At 48.6% G+C, this 21,888-nt stretch overlaps 1 protein-coding gene across 6 annotated transcripts in view; it reads left to right on the top strand.

Annotated features, from left to right (window-relative positions):
* The window catches only part of LOC119972486 (coiled-coil domain-containing protein 178), a 479,785-nt gene that overhangs the window by 175,567 nt on the left and 282,330 nt on the right, over positions 1 to 21,888 (top strand). For all 6 annotated transcript variants that reach the window (XM_038809253.1, XM_038809254.1, XM_038809255.1 and 3 more), the window contains one exon: positions 8,834 to 8,979. In XM_038809253.1, coding sequence (XP_038665181.1) covers positions 8,834 to 8,979 — 146 coding nt within the window. The remainder of the gene's footprint in view (positions 1 to 8,833; positions 8,980 to 21,888) is intronic.

The following is a 21,888-nucleotide window of genomic DNA, read 5'->3' as shown; positions in this document are numbered from 1 at the left end:
TTCGTCTGCTAGAAACCCCACATCCAGTCTCCACAGCGGGCATTTCCCTCTCTCCACAGTAATCTGTAGATCCACCCAGTGCTGGCATGAACCGACACTGCAATTGCTGAGTACTCAGTATCCACCACCTTCAGTATTAGCGCCCTGCTCAGAACAAAAAAGTTGATGCGAGAGTATACCTTGTGGACATGTGAAAAAAAGAAAAACTCCTTTGTCCTCGGCCGTACAAACCTCCATGGGTCTACTCCCCCCATCTGTTCTATAAAACCCTTCAATTCCTTTGCCGCAGCTGGCCTCCTCCCTGTCCTGGCTTTTGACCGGTTCAATTCCGGATCAATGACTGTATTGAAGTCCCCTCCCATGATCAGGTTATGTGACTCTAAGTCTGGGATCTTACCTAACACCTGCCTCATAAATTCCACATCGTCCCAATTTGGAGCATATATGTTCACAAGTACCACTCCCACCCCCTCCGGCTTCCCACTCACCATTATGTAACTGCCCCCCTTATCTAACACGGTTCTCCCTGCCTTGAATGCCACTCGTTTGCTGATCAAGATCGCTACCCCCCTGGTATTTGAGTCCAGGCCTGAGTGGAACACTTGGCTAACCCACCCCTTCCTCAATCTCGTCTGGTCTGTAACCTTTAGGTGTGTCTCTTTTAGCATTGCCACATCCGCCTTCAGTTCCCTCAAATGCGCAAACACGCGTGCCCTCTTGACCGGCCCATTAAGTCCTCTCATGTTCCATGTGATCAGCGGGCTTCCAACCCCCCCCCCCCTTGCTGACTAGCCATCACGCTTTTTAGACCAGCCTTGAGCTCGAGCTCGCGCCCTACGCTTCCTCGAGTCCCCACTTGGGCTGTCACAGTTCCCGACCTCCCATTTGTCCCCTAGTAACAGTTACTCCCCTGTCAGCAAAGCAGCTCCCCCCCTCCCTCCCCCCCCCCCCCCCAGCAACAACACTAAAAACGCAATCCCCCAAGTCAAACTCCAGCTTAACACCTGTCCACCCCCCACTGCACTTCCGAGAGTCAGCTGACCTATGCTGACTCGATGGCTCCCACCCCTGGCACCAAGCAGTCTGTCTCCCTATTGTACTCTCCTCTCCCCCCCCCCCCCCCCCCAACTTGAATAAACATTTTAAAAACATCACATTCCTCGGTAAACAAACAACAGAAAAATAACAATGAAGAAACAATCACTTTAGAAAAGTAGTCACCGAAAAAGCAGAACTAAATTCAAAGCCCATCCCCCTCTAACAAGCTCCCTGCAAGACAGATTAACCTTTCACCATCCACACAGCCCATTATTTCACATAGAGCTCCTTAAATTTTTACAATCCAACACCACAAATCGCTGCACAGTACTGCTCCAAGGCTTAAGTGTCCTTTAATTCGCTTCCAGCTTCATTTCTTTAATAAAGGTCCATACTTCGTCTGGCGTTTCAAAGTAGAAGTCCCGTTCCTCATGTGTGACCCACAGGCGGGCTGGATATAGCATCCCGAACTTCACCCCCTTCTTAAAGAGGTTCGTTTTTGCCCGATTGTACCCAGCTCACTTCTTGGCCATATCCGCTCCCAGGTCCTGATAAATGCGCAACTCACGGTTCTCCCACTTGCTGCTCCGTTCTTTCTTGGCCCACCGCAAAACGTGTTCCTTGTCCATGAAACGGTGAAAACATACCACCATGGCCCTCGGCGGTTCGTTCACTCTGGGCTTCCTCGCGAGGGCTCTGTGCGCTCTTTCCAATTCCAGGGGCCGAGGGAATGCCCCAGCCCCCATCAACTTCTCCAACATGTCCGTCACATAGGCCCTCGCATCCGATCCCTCACTGCCTTCAGGGAGGCCAACAATTCTGAGATTCTGCCTCCTGGACCTATTCTTCAGGTCCTCCAGCTTCTCCTGCATTCTTTTCTGGCGGTCATTCATCAACCCCCACCTTGTTTTCCAGCACGGTTATATACTCCTCGTGCTCGGACAGCTTTTGTTTGACCTCCTGGATCGCTCTCCCGTGGGTTTCCTGATTCTGAACCACTTGATCAATCGAAGCCTTAATCGGGTCCAGCGTGTCTTTCTTCCGCTTGGCGAAGCAATCGTCGAAAAACTTCACCAGCTGCTCCGTCGACCACTGTGCCGTCTCCCCGCGGCCCTAGCCCTCCGCCATGCTGTCCCCCGTGTTACCAGCTCTGCTTGCGTCTCCCTTATAAAACTTTGTCGTCTCACACAGCCACTTCTGGTCCAATTCTCCATACACCAGAGGGAGATTTCTCCTTATTGTCTCACTCTTCACTGCATTATCCCATAAAATCCAAAAAAAAGGGGGGGAAAACGTCCAAAAGTTTGTTACAGGTGAGAGCTATCAAATGTCCGACCTATCCCTCCGTGGCTGCCACCGGACGTCCCCGTCCTGAATTTTTATTATATTTCTTCCATGCCGTTAGCCCATTTTGTCCTTTGCATGTGTTTTTTCTTTTTGTATCTTTTCAAGACAATTACTAAAATAACCTTAAAGATAAAAGGAAATTACTGAGGGTGGTGGAATCTGAAACAAAAACAGAAGATACTGGACAATCTCAGAAGGTCTGACAGCATCCACAGAGAGAGAGGGGAGCTAACGTTTCGAGTCTGAATGACTCTTTGTCAAAGCTGGAGAGAACTGGATTTATGGGTCAGATTTATACTGTTGTTGGGGGGGGGGGGGAGCGGTGGGGCTGGATAGGGAGCCAGCAATAGGTGGAGATTGACGGAGATGTCATGGACAGAAAGACACAAGGAATATAAATGGGGTAAATGGCCCATGTCCCAAGGGGACTTTCACTAAGGGGGCTTGGGCCACCTGTTCCCTGTTCCCAGTTGCTCTTTGACACACTGCCATTCACACATTCTAATCTCTTTATGTGCCATCATCTTAGCTTTAATTACTAATTAATTGAGGGAGAAGAGATGCTGTGGTGGGAGAGTACAGTTGGTTGGGGTTAAGAGCAATATGGCCAGGTGGGGATTCAGATGATCCAAGGGAGATTTGGCAGTGAAAGAGACCGGGTTAGAGAGGTCTGGGGGCAGGGTTAGATGTACTTGCTGGGGGGAGTACTGGGGTGTTGGGGGAGGGTAGATGGAGGGGACAAAATTAATGCACCATCAATTGGAGTCGAGTCGTGAAGAAGTTACAAATATCAGGCTTTAATGAACTAGTTGTGTGCCCGGCAGTCGACTTACAGAGAAAGACCGACTGCCGGCTACGGGTTCTTATACCCCGCCTCGTAGGAGGGGCTACTGGCCTCTTGGCCAATCGGCGAGCAGTCACATGACTGACCTCAGCCAATTGGCAGAGAGACATATGACCTGCCTGAGCCAATGGGCAGCGAGTCCTCTGCACCAATGGCAGCACTACTCTGAGGTACCGTAAACCTCCTAGTCATACCACCACATTCACCCCTTGTGGAGAAAGAAGCCGGGGGGGGGGGGGGGGGGGGGGAGACGAGGAGAGGAGAAGAGGGGGGGGCGTCGAACTGTTAGTATGACGAGAGAGAACGAGGTGTACCGAGATGTCTGGTGGCTGCCCACTGGCCCGCAACGAATGTACAAAAGAACAACAATACTGCGCACAATGCACTTATGAACAATCGAGGAACAGACAAGCAAAAAAAATGAAAAAGAAGATGCAACAGTGTACAAGGGAACGCTGAACAACACGAAGAGTCCGACAAAAAGTCCAGTGGAACATCAAATCGACTCGATCAGTCTGACGGGTGCCTTCAATGTCCTGCTGGACCTACGCAGCGGCGCCGGTGACGTTGGAGCGGTGGTCGTCCGTGACTCCGGGTGCAGTGGCCCTGTGTCCGTACCCCTGGTCGGTGCTAGCGAAGCTCTGGCCAGGGGAGAGGGTTCCTGTGCGCTGGGTTCTGGGGGCGCTGGTGTGGGGGGGGGGGGGGCGGTTGGGACGGGGGGGGGGGTGTTGGTGTGGTGGGTTGTGGCCGCACGCCGGCGGGCGCCAGGTCCCGACGGGGGACCGTGTCCTGCCGCCCGTCGGGATACTCCACGTACGCGTACTGCGGGTTAGCGTGGAGTAACTGGACTCGTTCAACCAACGGGTCGGACTTGTGCGCCCGCACATGCTTCCGGAGCAAGATGGGCCCGGGGATGGCCAGCCAGGTCGGGAGAGGGGATCCTGAGGACGACTTCTTGGGGAAAACAAGAAGACGTTCATGAGGTGTTTGGTTCGTGGCAGTACAGAGGAGAGACCGAATCGAGTGGAGGGCGTCGGAGAGAACCTCTTGCCAGTGGGAGATAGGGAGATCTCTGGACCGGGGGTTATAACTGGTCGTCCTGCTAGAGGCGATGCCCCTGCTGAGCAGGAATTGACGCAGCTCGTCACTCATGAAAGAGGACCCCCGGTCGCTGTAGATGTATGCGGGGTAACCAAACAGGGAGAAAATGGAGAGGAGGGCCTTGATGAAGGTTGTGGTAATTTCGGGGCAGGGGATGGCAAAAGGAAAGCGGGAGTACTCGTCAATCACACTTAGAAAGTATATGTTGCGGTTGTTGGAGTGGTGGGGACCCTTGAAGTCCATGCTGAGACGTTCAAAGGGGCGGGACGCCTTTAGCAGATGCGCTTGCTCGGGGCGGTAGATGTGCGGCTTGCACTCCGCGCAAAAGGCTACGCCTGGATGGCAGAGGTCCGCGTGGAGGGTGCGGAGGCGGTCTATCTGCGCGCTGGCGCAGGTACCGCGGGAAAGGGCATCAGGAGGCTCGTTGAGCTTCCCAGGACGATACAAGATATTGTAATTGTACGTGGACAACTCAATCCGCACCGCAAGATCTTGTCATTCTTGATCTTGCCCCTCTGTGCAGTATTGAACATAAAGGCCACTGACCGTTGGTCTGTGAGGAGGGTGAACCTCCTGCCGGCCAGATAGTGCCTCCAGTATCGCACAGCTTCGACAATGGCCTGTGCCTCCTTTTCCACCGAGGAATGGCGGAGTTCGGAAGCGTGGAGGGTCCGGGAAAAGAAGGCCACGGGTCTGCCCGCTTGGTTCAGGGTGGCCGCCAGAGCTACATCGGACGCATCGCTCTCGACCTGGAATGGGAGGGACTCGTCGATAGCACGCATGGTGGCCCTTGTAATGTCTGCTATGATGCGGCTAAAGGCCTGGCGGGCCTCCATCGACAGTGGAAAAGTGGTGGATTGGATTAGGGTGCGGGCTTTGTCGGCGTAGTTCGGGACCCACTGGGCACAATAAGAAAAGAAGCCCAGACAGCGTTTGAGGGCTTTGAGGGAGTTGGGGAGAGGGAGTTCCATTAGGGGGCGCATGCGTTCGGGGTCGGGGCTTATCACTCCGTTACGCACTACGTAGCCGAGAATGGCTAGACGGTCGGTGCTAAACACGCACTTATCCTTATTGTATGTGAGGTTAAGGAGTTTTACGGTACGGAGGAATTTTTGGAGGTTGGTGTCATGGTCCTGCTGGTTGTGGCTGCAGATGGTGACATTGTCGAGATACGGGAAGGTTACCCGTAAACCGTGTTGGTCAACCATTCGGTCCATCTCCATTGGAAGACCGAGACCCCATTTGTGACACCGAATGGAACCCTTCGAAAGTGGTAGAGGTGCCCATCCGCTTCGAACGCGGTGTACTTTCGGTCACTCGTGCGGATGGGCAGCTGCTGATAGGCGGACTTAAGGACTTAAAGTCTTCTCCACCGTGGAGAAGACTTTGTACTTCGCGATCCTGTGAACCAGTTCGGAGATACGGGGGAGAGGATACGCGTCCAGCTGCGTAAACCTGTTTGATGGTCTGACTGTAGTCAATGACCATCCGGTTGTTCTCCCCAGTCCTAACCACCAGCACTTGGGCTCGCCAGTGACTGTTGCTTCAGCAGCCTCTGGACCTCGTGGCGACGGGCTTGCAATCTGGGGTGAGGTTCGCAAACAAGGAAGGGGGGTCCACTTTGAGGGACGCGAGGCAGCAGACAGTAAGGGGGGGAATAGGGCCGCTGAATTTAAAGGTCAAGCTCTGCAGGTTGCATTGGAAATCCAGTCCTAAAAGTGCTGGTGCGCAGAGACGGGGAAGGACGAGGAGTTTGTAATTTTTAAAAACTCTCCCCTGGACCGTGAGGTCCGCTACTCAGCACCCGGTGATTTGGACGGAGTGCGAACCTGACGCCAGAGAGATTTTGTGCTTAACCGGGTGAACAGGGAGCACGCAGCGTCTTACCATGTCAGGGTGGACAAAACTCTCTATGCTCCCGGAGTCTAGTAGGCAGCTCGTCTCGTGTCCGCTTAGGAGGATTTGCGTAGTCGCCGTGGAGAGCGTGCGGGGCCGCGATTGGTCCAGTGTCACAGCAGCGAGTCGTGGTAGGAGCTCTGATTCGTCTTCTCCCATGGAGTATTCACTGGTGGGGTCCTCCGTGCCGACCCAAGATGGCGGTGCCCGTCGGCCGCACGTGGAGTTAGGTTCCCAAAATGGCGGCGCTCGGGGCCCGCATGTGGAGTCGGGGCCCCAAAATAGCAGTGCCCGGGGCCCCACACGTGGAGCCGGGGCCCCAAAATGGCGGTATCCGTGGGTCACTCCTGGTGGCCGGGAGCGGGGGCAGAGAGGTCTGTGGGCCACCTGGTGCCTTGGGGGGAGGGGGGGGGTGATCCGCGGTCGCTGCGCAGAACAGCAGCAACCAACCTGGACTGGCAGACCACGGAGTAGTGGCCCTTTTTACCGCAGCTCTTGCAGACTGCGGAGCGGGCCGGACAGCGCGGGCGGGGGTGCTTGGCCTGGCCACAGAAATAACAGCGGGGCCCTGTGGGCTTATCGGGGCGTCCTGCAGCGCAGACCTGGGGGGGGGTCGGAATCGGCGGGGGTGAGGGGAGGTGCATGCCAAGGGGTCACCGCGCGGCCGGGGACATATGCGCGGGCGTTTCGGTCTGCAACCTGAGGATGCGAGGGTCCGTGCCTCAATGAGGCTCAAAGTGTCCTTCTCTAGGAGCCGCTGCCGTATCTGACAGGATTGCATGCCCGCGACAAAGGCACCCCTGATTAGCAGTTCAGTGTGCTCCGCCGCGGTAACTTGCAGGCAGGCGCAATTTCTCCCCAGGACAATGAGGGCCCGATAAAACTCATCAAGGGACTCACTGGGGAACTGTTGCCTTGTTGCCAGGAGGTGCCGTGCATAGACTTGGTTTACAGGCCTGAGAAAATGTCCTTTCAGGAGATCCATGGCGTCATAATCCTGTTCATCCTCTGTCATTGAATAAACGGCGGTGCCCACGCACGAGTGGAGGATGTGGAGTCTCTGCTCCTTTGTTGGTTGATTGTCTGTCGTGGTGAGGTAACTATTGAAGCACGCCAGCCAATGTTTAAAAGTTGCTGACGCGTTTGTAGCATGCGGGCTGACGTGGAGGCAGTCTGGTTTGATCCGAAGCTCCATTTCCAAATTCTAGTTCATTAAATTAATGCACCATCAATTGGAGTCGAGTCGTGAAGAAGTTCCAAATATCAGGCTTTAATGAACTAGTTGTGTGTCCGGCAGTTGACTTACAAGAATGGCCGACTGCCGGCTGCTACGGGTTCTTATACCCCGCCTCGTAGGAGGGGCTACTGGCCTCTCGGCCAATCGACGAGCAGTCACATGACTGACCTGAGCCAATTGGCAGAGAGACACATGACCTGCCTGAGCCAATGGGCAGCGAGTCCTCTGCAACAATGGCAGCACTACTCTGAGGTACTGTAAACCTCCTAGTCATACCACCACAGAAATTGAAAAAGGTGGGTAGTTGCTGAATGTGAAACTGGATTGCAGGTAAATTTGTTCCTGGAGGAAAACTCCTCCTTTCGTGTTTACATGCAGTATTGTACTCACTTTATGCATCTGGCTCTTCTTGCTCCCTTTATCTTCTCTGTTTTCTAAGCCTTGGGAAACTCAGCTAAATAGGCTAAAAAATATATAATGTAGAAATGGAGGGATGCAGCCTCCTGAAAAGCTGTTATCCACCAATGTATTTCTTGAGACCAGAAACTGGACATTAAGACAGGTTGGCACCGGGTTTGAATTTGTTTTTTAAGTTGTAGTTTTCAACCAACCCAAATTTCCTGCGAGTTACAATTATCCTCATTCTGTCCTTTCAACATTTTCTCTTTTAGTGCAAAGCTATCACCAGAAATAAGATATCTAAACAGATTGAAGACCTTAAGACCATAATGTGTAAATGCAGAAGTAGGCAATTCATCCCATCGAGTCTTCTCTGCCATCCTATAAGATCATGACGGATCTGATACAATAATCATCAACTCCACTTTCCCATCTTATCTCCATAACACTTGATTCCATTGCTGATTAATAATCTGTCTATCTCAGCCTTAAATATACTTCATGACCCATCCTCTACAGCCCTCTGCGGTAAAGAATTTCACAGATTTGTTTTAAAGCAGTTGGTTGCTTCAACTTCATCTGCCATTGTGGGTCTCTACTCCACATTTCCACTAGCTTGTGGAGCAAGAAAGTTTTTTGGAACTTCTTGTCTCACTTCAAGTTTGATAATTTGAATGCCCCCTACGCCTTTATCCAAAGCCTGCCCATAACCCATTTTCATTTACATTGTTTATATCTCTCAGCATTTTAAAGACATTAACCAAACCCTTTTTCAGTTTTCTATACACAAATGAAGAAAAGTCCAGTAGTTCCTTCACAATGTCAGAGTAATCCTTCATTTTCTTATATGAAGAGTGCCACATCTCATTTCTAGTGTTGGATCATAAAATTCTCCATCTGTCATGCAAGAATATTGTGTTGCTTATTATACCGATATATTAATGCTGATAATTTTTGTTCCTTTATTGCAGAAAGAACATTTGGACAGCTCCAATCAGCTTAACGACACCCTCAAGCTTATTGAGACTATACAGGGAACATTTTTACAGAAGCAAACCTTAAGAACTAGGCTATCGAAAGAGATTGAAAAATACAAAAATAACATTGCGGAACTACAGTAAGACATTATCAAGCACTCATTGATTATTTCATAATTGTAATGATATCTAAACTTTTCATATTGTCAATGTCCAAAAGGAAGCTTGTGTTAATTCTTAATTCCAAATTAAGTTGCAGTGAAAGGAAAGTACTCTTAATTTCTAATCGATACATTAAGTTTAAATTAAGCCGGCACACTAAATCATGAATAGTCACTCAAAACTGTTTAATTCCACAGATTATTTACCGATAGAATATATATGACACAGCCTATACCTATTTTCAATCCATTTTTTTGGATTCTTGTCTGTGCATATGAATGCCAAAGTGATGAATGTCATTAAATGGAAACTTAGTGGGGAGTTTTTCCAGTCAAGGGGAAGCAGGTTTGCTTGTATGCAGGGAGTTTTAACACTTACAATTGACATTGGGTAAGCATCCCAACTGACACATCCTGTCCATATCTGAATTTCTGTAGGAGGGAAATAAAGTCAAGTGGGGGTCCCAGATCTTCTGGGTGCAGTCAAGGTTAGTGTTGGCAGCCTTGGTCACTTCAATCTATGCCTACTTGGTTGGAAAGGTTGTCCTCTTTCTCCCGTCCTTTGCAGACCTCACCTTACTGAAGGCCCACATCTGTCAGAACCTCCAGTCAAGAGTAAGAGTCCAGAGGAGCAGCCTTCCCAGGTCTCTTCACCATTTCTCTGGCTGTAGCCTTAAACATCCAAGTGCTGGTGAGCTCATACAACTCACATTGAGGTCCTTTGATTAAATACCTCCCCTTGACAGAGTGAAAACATAATTTCTCTCACTCTCTATGTAAGGTCAGCAAACCCAGAGGTGGGCTGGAAATGTGATGGCCAAGTTAAAGTGCTAAGTGTGCGTACTAGAAAATGTGGTGCTTAATATTGTTTTTTGGTTCTTTATATTTTGTGATATCTTGCACCCAGACACTTAAGGCACCATTTAAATGCAAAAGACAAAGTAGGCTCTATATTGCCTTGCAGAAGGAATTTAAAGTAACATTATTCTTAATCCTTCGTGTTTTATTATAATATCCACACTTCCAATCCTGATATGCTAAGAAAATGACCAGATTACTGTCAAGTGGTGTGGAAATGACAATATTCTGTCATTTGTTTTTGAGAACAGGATACTAACTCCTTTTACCTTGCTCAATAGCTGTAAATTCTAAACAAAAAAGCCATTCGAGATATGGGCTCAGAAAGCATGTGGGTTACAATGCCTATTGGAATTCACACGATCTGGTTGACATTGACCAAGTCATATTCATTGGGCAGAATTGTCCCAGAAATTGGCAAAGTTAGAATTGGGGCAGGAATGGTTGCTTTTTCAACCGTATTGTGTGGCTTAGTCAAAAACATTTGCAAGCACGGATTCCACACATTGCTAGTAGGTGGCCTTTGATTCGCCCATCCCACCAACATCTCAGCACTTCAATGATCCATCGCCATATTAACAAGCCACCCCTGCCCACACCAAGCACATTTTAAGTCTGAGGAAGCCACTGGGATGTCAAAGCTAAGAAGCAAACTTCACTGAAATTCCACTGCGCCTCCCACAACTGACTGCTGGACACAGTGGGGACCCATGGTGATATACTGTACCCACTCTTGACGAGGACCTGCATCCAAGGTGACCAATGTAACATGGGAGGCGGTGGCAGCTGACGCCTAGCAGAAGAGGACAGCCTTTCAGTGATGAATGAGGATGAATGATCTCTTCCATTTTGTCAGGGGAAGTCACTCTTCTCATCACTCTCATCTCTCCCACACACACACAGGCCCAGGCATTTCACTCAATGCGAGCTCAAGAGTCCCCACTATTTACTCTCCCATGCACACCTTCATCTCCCCTGCGGGTCATGTCCTCACCCTGTCCATGACCCACTCGGTCACACATGCCAGGCTTCCTTATCATTTGGTCTGGCAGGTGTCCTGTTTACTCTCTCTCCATCTGCCTTCATGCAGAGGACAAGCTGACATACAACAAAAGGGAGAGGTTCCAGACTGGTGGAGGAATGGCTGAACTCAAGGTCCTCACAGGATTTGTAGACAGAGCACTTTATCTGGCCAGAGAGGACGTGGACTGTTCCTATGCTGATGTGACAATGCTCAACCAAGTGAGGATCTAGCACTGCAGTATCTATCAGATTACTGAAAGTGATGTCTCCTGTTTCCCAGGCCAGTGTCATGCTCTAATTGCCTTCCCTTTAAATTGAGAAAGCAGCTGAGGGGTTAATGAGCTAGGACCTCAAATGCAACTCTGACTGCAGCACAGAAGGGGAATGCACTGACCCGGACATTGAAGACTTGTTACAGCTTTCTCCACCCCCTTCACTATTGTAGGGACACACATCTTGGTGGGACTTAATACTAGACCAGCCTTGGGGTCACAATGTGGTGAGCATATCACAATGTCCTATCCACAGCAGGCCTCTGTGCTTAGTCATGCCTCAGTTGCTTGAGTTCCAAAGACCAGGTAGGGAAAGTTAGGAAGGGATTCTGCTACACGTCTCAGCAAGGTTCAATGGAGGAGTACAGCCACCTTCAGTCTGAGGTGATTGTGTTGACAGGACAATGCACCGAGGTCAACACTGGTAGAGTGGCAGCTGCAGGAGAGACCTTGGTCCAAGACTTCTGCCCTGCACAGCTGTAGGAGCTGCACTCCATGGCTGAAGCATTTGCTAATATCCACCAGCATTTATGCCGGTAGTGGGGGGGAGGGGGTGAGTCACTGCAGCTGTCCCTCTGTCTTGAGAAGACAACCACAGGCTCTTAAGAACCCACAGGAAGGAGGATCAGCTGGTGCACACCATCCACCAAAGGGACTCTGGGAGTTTCCCGCCCATCCGAATCCCCTGTTCCTGTGATGACATCAGCTCCAACTCTACAGGCCTGGAGGGGGTGGCACTGCTACGCAGCATGACATCGAAAGCAGGCAGGGGCTACCCATGTCACAGCCCTCCAGAGAATGCCACTGAGGTCATCACATACAACAGGATGCAGCAGTTGGCAGGTTGCTGCCACCTGGTGAGAACGCACCAAGCTGCAGGATAAGGAAGGTTGAGAAGTTGTAGTTGCACAGCATGAGCCCAGGTATTAATCACTTGTACCTAATATTCACTTCCGTAAATAAGCTCTCACTAATTTGACCCTTTTAAGCTTGTTAAGTTGAGCTGTGTTCTTGTCAGTCTGAAGTGAAAACTTGATTCCTGCACAGGATAAAGGCAATGTGCTCAGTCGGGGGCTTCTTCCTTGTGCTTTGTGCAACCTGGCCCCTAAGCCATCAGCTCTGTCTGCGGTGACACCATGGTTCTCAAGGGTTCAGCTCACGATGGATGCCATGGGATCAGGAGAAGTTAAACTTTTCCCGCTGCATTGCCATGATATGACCCTGGTCATTGAGAGCATGCGAGCTGCCACCAGCCAGACAAGAGTCAGACATTCACATAAGCTCTGTGCAATATCCCCATTGCAACATGTAACCATCCTCTTGCAATGTAGGGACTATGGGCATCTGTTGCGTCTCCATGACAGAAGCCGTATCTCAGAGAGTATGGTGCTACCATCAGTCAGATGGCAGTACAATGCTTACAGATGGCATGTGAAGATAACAGGTTATTTTCACAGGTTATGATATCCTCATCACCCTCCGCAAATCTAGAGGCAATGAATACCTCACAAGCTCGCCTGCCTCATCTGGACATCACATGTCCTCATGGCCGACATTCTTTCCCTCGAAGACCACCTCGGCTTCACCCACCCCCCTTCAATGTTCTCCTCATCATAGGAGATGTGCTGCTCCTCAATCTCCAACTCAGGCAGTTCCTCCCCCCTTTGCATCGGCAGGTGTTGCAGGGTGCAGCAGGCAACAACGATGCAAGGCCCTGCGGGGATTGTATTGCAGAGTTCCACCAGACCGGTCCAGGCACCAGAATCTCATCTTCAGCATCCCTGTGTTTTGCTCAATCAAAGTGCGAGTCACAGCACAAGCCTCATTGTGTCTTATTTCTATTGCAGGAGCCAACCCTGCATCAAATTAAATTAAATTAGCTGAACTAAAATTTGAATGCTTCTCTACCTTACTAGGCTCAGTTGCTAAGCAAGCACTGCTGGTTTATTTATTCTTCGTGCCATAGCCCTCTCTAAGCATAATAGAAACATGGTTGGAACTTAACCAACCTCCACACTTATAAAGACCTATGAATCGAACAATAGGTTTTACTCTTCCAGTCACAGAAACGTTAAATTAAACCCACTTAAAACTGTACTAATGTTCACCAATAAAAATGTAAATCCCTTAAAACTACCTTTGTTTTCCTAACAACACAGATTTAGCCCACAGTACAAGGGGCAAATAAAACTGATGTCATCAGTCAGCTCTTACGCAACAAGTTTGGTGGCAACATTCCATACACCCGGGAAGTCAGCACACACGTCAGGTCAATGCACTCGTCCCCTCAGTCCTCTCCAAGTTGGGGTTAAGTAGGCCACCACAGCTATTCAAAGTAGATGCCCAATTGTCAGGTGGAATTGGGAGGGGCTAGTATGGGGACAATGCCATTGTGTGAGAGAGAAGGGAGTACGTTCTTTGGCAACATGCTCACATAGATGAATGCGGAATGAGTGGATGTCCCATGTTTTGAGAGGGCTATGGGTCAAGGCATTGTCAGGACTCTGGATGCTGACTTTTCCGTTTCCTTTCTTTCAATTTTTGGATTGAGATAAATCATGGAGCCAGTCGAGCTGGCAGTGCTATTTTAAAAAATGCATTTACAGGATATGGGCGTCGCTGGTTAGGCCAGCATTTATTGCACTTCCCTATTGCTAGCAGTGAACCGACAGCAACAATGTCAATATGCAGCTGCATGTGGACAGGGCCAGTGCCCTGCAGAGGAAGGGGTGTCAGAGCCCACTGATTTACTGGGTGCAAGGCTATACATGGAGGTGGTTTGGAGGAGACACGAGTGGCAACGGGTCTAACGGAGGATAGCATCATACCTCCAGATGTCAGAGATCCAGTGCTGGAGATGACTGTCCCAAGGGATGGTGGACCACTTGTGCCAGATGATGTAGGGGTTGGTACTACATGGACTGGGTGGTCACCCATTGTCTGTGGCTCTGAAAGTTATAACCACGTTAAACCTTTATACCAGTTCTTTTAAGGGTTACACGGGTGACCTATGCGGTATCTCCTAGTCTGCCACACGTGAGTGCATAAGGGAGGTGACAGATGCGCTATTTGGGAGGGCTCACCAGCACGTCAATTTTGACTTTGACCGGGACCTTGGGGCAGCATCATGGCACAGTGGTTAGCACTGCCGTCTGTGTGGAGTTTGCACATTCTCCCCATGTCTGTAAGGGTCTCACCCCCACAACCCAAAGAGGTGGAGGGTAGGTAGATTGGCCACTCGAAATTGCCCCTTAATTGGAAAAGAAATTACGTACTCTAAATTTATTTTTTAAAATAAACTTTAGGGCAACACGGTGGCACAGTAGCCCTGCTGCCTCATGGCGCCGAGGTCACTGTCACTGTCTGGGTCACTGTCCGTGTGGAGTTTGCACATTCTCCCCATGTTTGCGTGGATTTCACCCCCACAACCCAAAGATGTGCAGGATAGGTGGATTGGCCTTGATAAATTACCCTGAATTGGAAAAAATGAATTGGGTACTCTAAATTTATTTTAAAAATAAAAAATAAACTGACCGGGACCAAGTGAGCCGGGACACCGGTGGCATGGGCTTCACCTACATAACTGGCTTGCCCAAGTGCAGGGTCTCATAGACTGCATGTACATGGCTCTGTGTTCCTCATGGCGGCATGGGGTGCCCTTAGTGACTACAAGGGATTCCACCTACTCATCAAGCAGATCATCTGTAACCATGTCATGCACATAATTCAAGTGTGTGCCCGTTTCCCAGGGACCATCCAGGACAGCTACATTCCCAGACGCTCTCAGATCCCAACCATTTTCGTGGGAGACCAGTGGCTGGAGTGATAGTTCCTTGGGGTCAAAGGGTGCCCTCTCATGAGGTGGCTGATGATGGCAATGTGGAGGCCCCCAACACAAGATGAGACCCGGTACAATGAGCCATGCATCTACATGTGAACTGGTCGAGCAGTGATGAGAAGAAAAGGGCGTTTAAACTCCGAGGTAACGGAAAATCGCGATTTGGTGTCAAACTGACATCTGCCGCGATGTTGGCGTCGGAAGCTATTCTCCGCCCATTCGCATTTCCTGATTTTGTCATCGCCAGACGGAGAATCCCGCTCTATAACTTTAGACGAGATGAAGTTACTTGTCAAACACATACAATGTTACAATATTTCTTATTGGTTTCACTGCATTGCACTATCCAAACATCCAAGTCATCTCTTTCTCCATTCTCACGAGAAGCACTTACTTCCTGATTTCCAGTGTGACAAAACAAAGTGATCACTGTGAAGGCTTCTTCCAGTGTTCACATGTGCCAGCCATATTGACTGGCTTTGTTTAATCGGTATTCCTGGCTGACAAACCTGACCTGGCTTCCTTTTCACTGTCCGGTTGCTACATCTACCCCAGTCACAGACTGCTGACTACTTCCCGACCAGTACTTTACGTTTTAGGAGTGCAAGCGGACATTGAACCAGCCATTGAACAGCTTGACCACTGAGCCACAGGTCGCATACTGCTGATCGGCAGCGGGGGTTGAGCCAAGGTCGTGCAGAGGATGAGCACTAGAGCAGAGTTCCAAGCTGGGGCCACCATCATTAGCATTGCGTGTCTACGGGGACGCTCGTCAGCCCCTGTACCCACCCTCCATACGTGCGCGGTAAACAGCCAGCCACCCGCCCACTGAAATGCCACAACCAATCGGGGACTGCCAGCAGCTGGCAACTTCAACAACCTGTCACGGCCGTGTGGACGTCTTCCCGCAATCGGGAATTGGCACAACCAATCGCTCCAGGACCCTCCCGACTCCTGCCGCGGGTCGCGACCCTGAGTTTGAAAATTCCTGCCCTATAGAAATCATCAAACACCCTGTTGACCTGCTGCGGAGTCACGCCATCATCCCTCCTGTCCCATCCTTAATCCTCACACTCTCTCAACGCCGCTACCTGCCGATGCCGCCAACAACCGACTGGCCTTCTCAGCATACTCATACCAACCCCGCACTCGTCTCAACTGCCGAACCGCCTTACCGATAGGCAGAAGGTTAAACCTCGCCTGTAATCCCTTCCTCCTCACCAATAGCCCTGGCTTTGGATCCCCACATATCTACCATCTACCTCCAACACCTCCTCTATCAGCCGCTGCTGATCCTCCCGTGCCTCCCTATCTACCTTCACCTTAAATGCGATGACCCCCACCCCCCCACCGCTCACTACTGCCTTCAATGCCTCCCAAATGCCTGATGACGAGACCTCCCATTCTGATTCAGCACCACATACTCCACCAACATCCTTCCCATCCTAAAAGTTGTATCTGTCAACAAGCCCACATTCAACCTCCACCCCAGCTCTGGGCCTTCCCCTTCTCCAGGACCACATCCACCCAGTGCGGCATGTGGTCTGATATCACAATCACTGAGTACTCTGCCTTTTTTACTACAACCAGCAACTCCTTCCCTATCTGCTGGTGGGTATCCAAGTCTAGTATAGCCGCTAGCATCCTCCTCACAAACCCAGCATCAGCCCAGTTCAGGGCATACATGCAAACCAAAACCACCAACCTCCCCTCCAACTCACCCATCACTATCACATACCTACCCTCGTTATCCGCTATCACATTCTCCATTTGAAGCCTCACCCACCAGTATAGTCACCCCCCCCCCCCCCCCCTGCACTCTGCTGTCAAAGCCACAATGGAACACCTGGCTCACCCAGCCTTTCTTCAGCCTCATCTGGCCCTTTGCCCTCAGATGAGTCCCCTGTAACAGCTCCCTATCTGCTTTCAGGCCCTTCAGATGCAAGAAAATCCGTGCTCTCTTTACCAGTCACCCCAACCCTCATACGTTCCACGGTACCACTCTGAACGGGAGTGTCTCACCCCCCCCCCCCCCCCCCCACCCCACCCTTCCTACCTGCCATGACCATCGTTCCAGGCCCCGCCTTGTGAGCAGGACCCTGCTCCGACCCTAGTCATTGCCACTCCCCACCCCCAATAACCTCTCCGTCACTTCCTCTCAAAAATACTTCACCCAGTATCGATCCCATCCTCCCACCATTCACACCTCGCAGTCACATCAAAACTGTCCATACAGGCTCGAACAGCCGTGGCCCCTCTCTGCACCCCACTCCTGTTCACTCGCCAACATAATGTTTGCTAGCGCGACAGCACTGGCCGGAGCACCCTCACCCTTCCAAACCCCATTACATCCAAAAAAGAACCAAGATCTCCAAAACCAAGTTATCCATAACACACGTACACGAAAAAGAACCCAACTCTAAAACAGCAAAAAAGAGAAAGAAACGAAAGAGACAAAAAGAAGAGAAAAAGTAAAAGAAACAAAAGCTCTGCCAAAAACTGCCAAAAGTCCAAATTCAGTCCAGCCCCAGGCCTTCTGCTCTGCATTCACAAATGCTTCTGCCTCCACCATCGTCTCAAAATAATAGTCTCTGCCCTTGTGCCTGACCCTCAACTTCACCAGGTAGACCACACCAAACCGCACATTGCCTTTGTACAGCACCGTCTCCAAAGGCCGCTCGCTTCCTTCCCAGCTCCGCATCAAGTCCTGGTATATGAAATGAAATTAAATGAAATGAAAACCGCTTATTGTCACAAGTAGGCTTCAATGAAGTTACTGTGAAAAGTCGCTAGTCGCCACATTCCAGCACCTGTTCGTGAAGGCTGTTACGGGAATCGAACCGTGCTGCTGGCCTGCCTTGATCACTTCAAAGCCAGTGATTTAGCCCAGTGTGCTAAACAGCCGCTACATATGTGATGGGGAGGCAGTGGTGAAGAGGTATTGCCACAGGACCAGTAACCAGCGACCTAGGGTAATGCTCTGGGGATTCGAACCCCACCACGGCAGATGGTGGAATTTGAATTCAATAAAAAATGTGGAAGTAAAAGTCTAATGATATCCGTGAAACCATTGTCAATTGTCGTAAAAAAACCATCTGGTTCACTGATATCCTTCCTACCTGGTCTGGCCTCCATGCAATTCCAGACCCACAACGTGCAGTTGACTCACAAATGCCCTCAGGGATGGGCAATAAATGTCAGCCCAGCCAGCAATGCCCACATCTTATGAATGAATAAGGAAAGAAAAAAGCATCCGCTTTGCTCCTCTGCCTCACCCATTTCAGCACTCCCCTTTCACCTTGAAATTCTGGAAACAGACAATCACCGCCTTCAGTAGCTCATTCATCCTCGGATTCAGCTGGAGCTAGTACTGGGAGGACTCCTCTCCCTCCCCCATTAGCTTCGTTATCAATGGCTCTGGCCCTCCACCCTTTTGGGCACACCCACAATCCTCAGATTATGTCTTTCCAACTTGTTCTCCAGGTCTTCACCCTTTGCACTCAGCCCTCTGTTATGGGCCAGTTTTAGAGAACACCAAAGTATATCATGGAGTTCACCTGACCCACAACTTTTAATAGATTTTGATTATGGGGAGCACAAGGGCTCACTTTACAGGTGTGATGCAACAGAGATCTAAAGTATTTTAAAAACAAAACAATGTTTATTTTATTAATCCAGTTAACATTTTATAAACACACAGTAAACATCTTATCAACTACCAACACTGATACATTCCTAAAAATAATACTTTATAGATAACCCTTAATAACTTTACTAACAACATCCATAAGTCAAAAGACCCTTTTTAACAAAGACAGCATGTTTGAAATCTCTACAGAAACAGGCATTACTTTGAAATCATCAGGTGATCTGGAGACATTCTTTAGCATGTAGAGAGAAAGGCCAAAATATACCTCCTTGGTTTGAATGCAACTCTCCAACTGAAAACGAAACCAAGACGCACAGAAGTAGACGATAGAATGACACAGCAGCTACAGTTAAAAACAAAAGTAAAAGACAGAATCACATTCCAGCTCCACCCACACAATGACATCACTGCAGCCATTTGATAAAACACACTTTTCTTAAAGGGACTCTCACATGATACCTCTGTTAATCTCTGCCACCCTCCACAGCTCCTCATCCACCGAGCTGAGATGGTCACTATGCCGTGACAAGGCCTCCTCCATCCCCTTCATTTTCTCCCGCACTGTTGTTGAAGTTCTGACCAATCCCTCTCTCACTGGGGCAAGAATCTCTCCTGCCCCTGCCTTAATCGAGGCCATCATCCCCGACTGATGCCTGTTGAAATGTTTCAAAAACAGCCATTCAAAATTGTCAGTCATCACGTCCATCTTCGGCTCCACCATCATTGGCATGGCCCCCGCGACAGGCTCTCTCCCACAATCGTTACTCCTGCTGCGCCCCTCGGCACAGTCAGCGGTGGACTTTCGTTTGCTGCCTTCTTCCCTGGGTTCTTCTTGCCAGTTTTTGACATTCTATAAATGCCCTAAACCTTCCCTCAGCACCGCACAAACAAATCTATACCAAAAACTGGACTAAAAAGGCCACAAACGACAGTTCAGGCTTTCCTTTGCCCTTTCGGATGAAGGTACCTGCCAGTAACCTTTAAGTAAATACGGTTTGGAAATAAAAGCTGATTGTCACACTTTCTCAATGCAATCCTCCAAACATGGGATAGGATAAGAGTCTGTTCTTGTAACTGCATTAACCTTTCTATAGTCCACACACAACCTTTGGGTACCGTCTGGTTCAGGTACCATCATTATGGGTGAGCTCCATTGGCTGCAACCCACTTCAATTATGCCATTTTAAAGCATACTCTCAATCTCTTTGTTAACCTGTGCCAATTTTAACGCGTTAAGTCGATATGGATGTTGTTTGATTGGAACAGCATTGCTCACATCTAAATAATGTATAGCCATTTTAGCACTTCCCAATTTATCTCCACAAACTTGCCCATTTGATATCAATAACTCTTTCAGGTCAGTTAATTTTCCCTCTGGAAGGTAACTCAACAATTTATCCCAATTTTTAAGAACATCCTCATTTTCCAATTTAATTTGAGACATGTCAAATTCACAGTCATCTGGATTTGGTTCTTCACTTTGAGTTAGAATCATTAAAACCTCCTCCTTTTTCTCTCCTTCCCTTTCAAAGTATTTTTAAAGCATATTCACATGACACACTCAGTGAGTCTACCTTCTATCTGGCATTCTTACCACATAATTCACCTCATTTAATTCCCTTTCCATCTGATAAGGTCCACAAAACCTACCACTGTTAACAATACTAAAAGGTTATCTCCACAGACAAAACTACGATCTTTGGATTTCTTGTCCGCTCCCAGTTTCATCACATTTTGTGCAACTTTTAAATGCTGTCTAGCCAATTCACCTGCTCTATTTAATTGTTCCCTAAAACATGACACGTAATCCAATAATGTAATTTCCGATTTCTCACCCACCAAATTTTTCCTTAATCAATTTAAGTGGTCCTCTTACCTCACGACCAAAAATTAGTTCAAAACGACTAAATTTGGTTCACTCATTAGGTGCATCCCTAATTGCGAACAGTACGAATGGAATTCCCTTATCCCAATCCTCTAAATAATCTTGACAATTAGCCCTCAACATTGTCTTTAATGTCTGATGCCACCTTTCTAACGCTCCCTGCGATTCTGGATGGTATGCAGTTGATTTAAATTGTTTTATTCCTGAGCTATCCATAACTTCTTTCAATAACCTTGATGTAAAATTTGATCCTTGATTCAATTGTATTTCTGTGGGTAGTCCATATCTAGTAACGAATTTAAGTAACTCCACCACAATCTTTTTAGCTGTAATATTACATACTGGAATGGCCTCTGGAAACCTAGTAGACACATCCATTATAGTCAAAAGATATTGATTCCCACTTTTTGTTTCAGGAAGAGGTCCTACGCAATCAATTAGGACCCTTGTAAAAGGCTCCTCAAATGCTGGAATGGGTATTAAGGCCACTGGTTTTATCACTGCTTGAGGTTTTCCTATCACTTGACATGTGTGACATGATTGATAAAATTTAACTGCATCTTTATGTAATCCAGGCCAATAAAAATGTTCCTGGATTTTAGCTTGTTTTTTCCTTATTCCCAAATGACCTCCCACTGGTACCTCATGTCCAACTCGCAACACCTCCTTTCTATCCCCTACCAGCAATACTACTTGATGAACTTCTGCCAACTTTTTATCCGCCTGCATATGCAAAGGTCTCCATTTTCTCATCAAGACATCACTTTTACGGAAATAACATTCTGGTATACGCTCAGATTCCTCTTCCGTGAATGCTTTCGGATACATCCGTTTTATTTCTACGTCTTTCTGTTGTAACTCCGCCAATTTGCCTGAAGTAAAAATATCCGCCTCATCCTCCACCTGTTCTTGTTCTTTTTCAACCATCTGATCAAAAATCATTTCTGATAATTGCACTTCAACTTCACCTTCACTCTTTGATTTCTCCTCTTGTCTTAACCTGTGACTTTGCGACACCTTGTTACTACACAATCCGGAAAAATACCAGGGTATTCGTCCTTCAACACTTCTGTTATCTGATTTTTCCACTGGCTTATCAACCACAGTAGGCATCACTCCCATCTGCGATCCAGTTACATCATTACCTAAGATAAAGTGTATTCCTGGACAAGATAGTTTCTCTATTACTCCTACTACCACTTCACCACTCTTCACTGGACTTTACAACCTTACCTTATATGATTGAACACTACTCCTCTCACCCTGAATTCCACATATTACCACCTTTTCTGGCAACATTCTTCCCAAACTACATAACTCCTCATCTCTTACCAGTAAAGATTGACTAGCTCCCGTGTCTCTT

Source organism: Scyliorhinus canicula, chromosome 10 (assembly GCF_902713615.1).
Source record: "Scyliorhinus canicula chromosome 10, sScyCan1.1, whole genome shotgun sequence".
NCBI classification, from domain to species: Eukaryota; Metazoa; Chordata; class Chondrichthyes; order Carcharhiniformes; family Scyliorhinidae; genus Scyliorhinus; species Scyliorhinus canicula.
The sequence above is the reverse complement of the archived record's forward strand: the minus strand, read 5'-3'. Positions and strand labels throughout refer to the sequence as shown.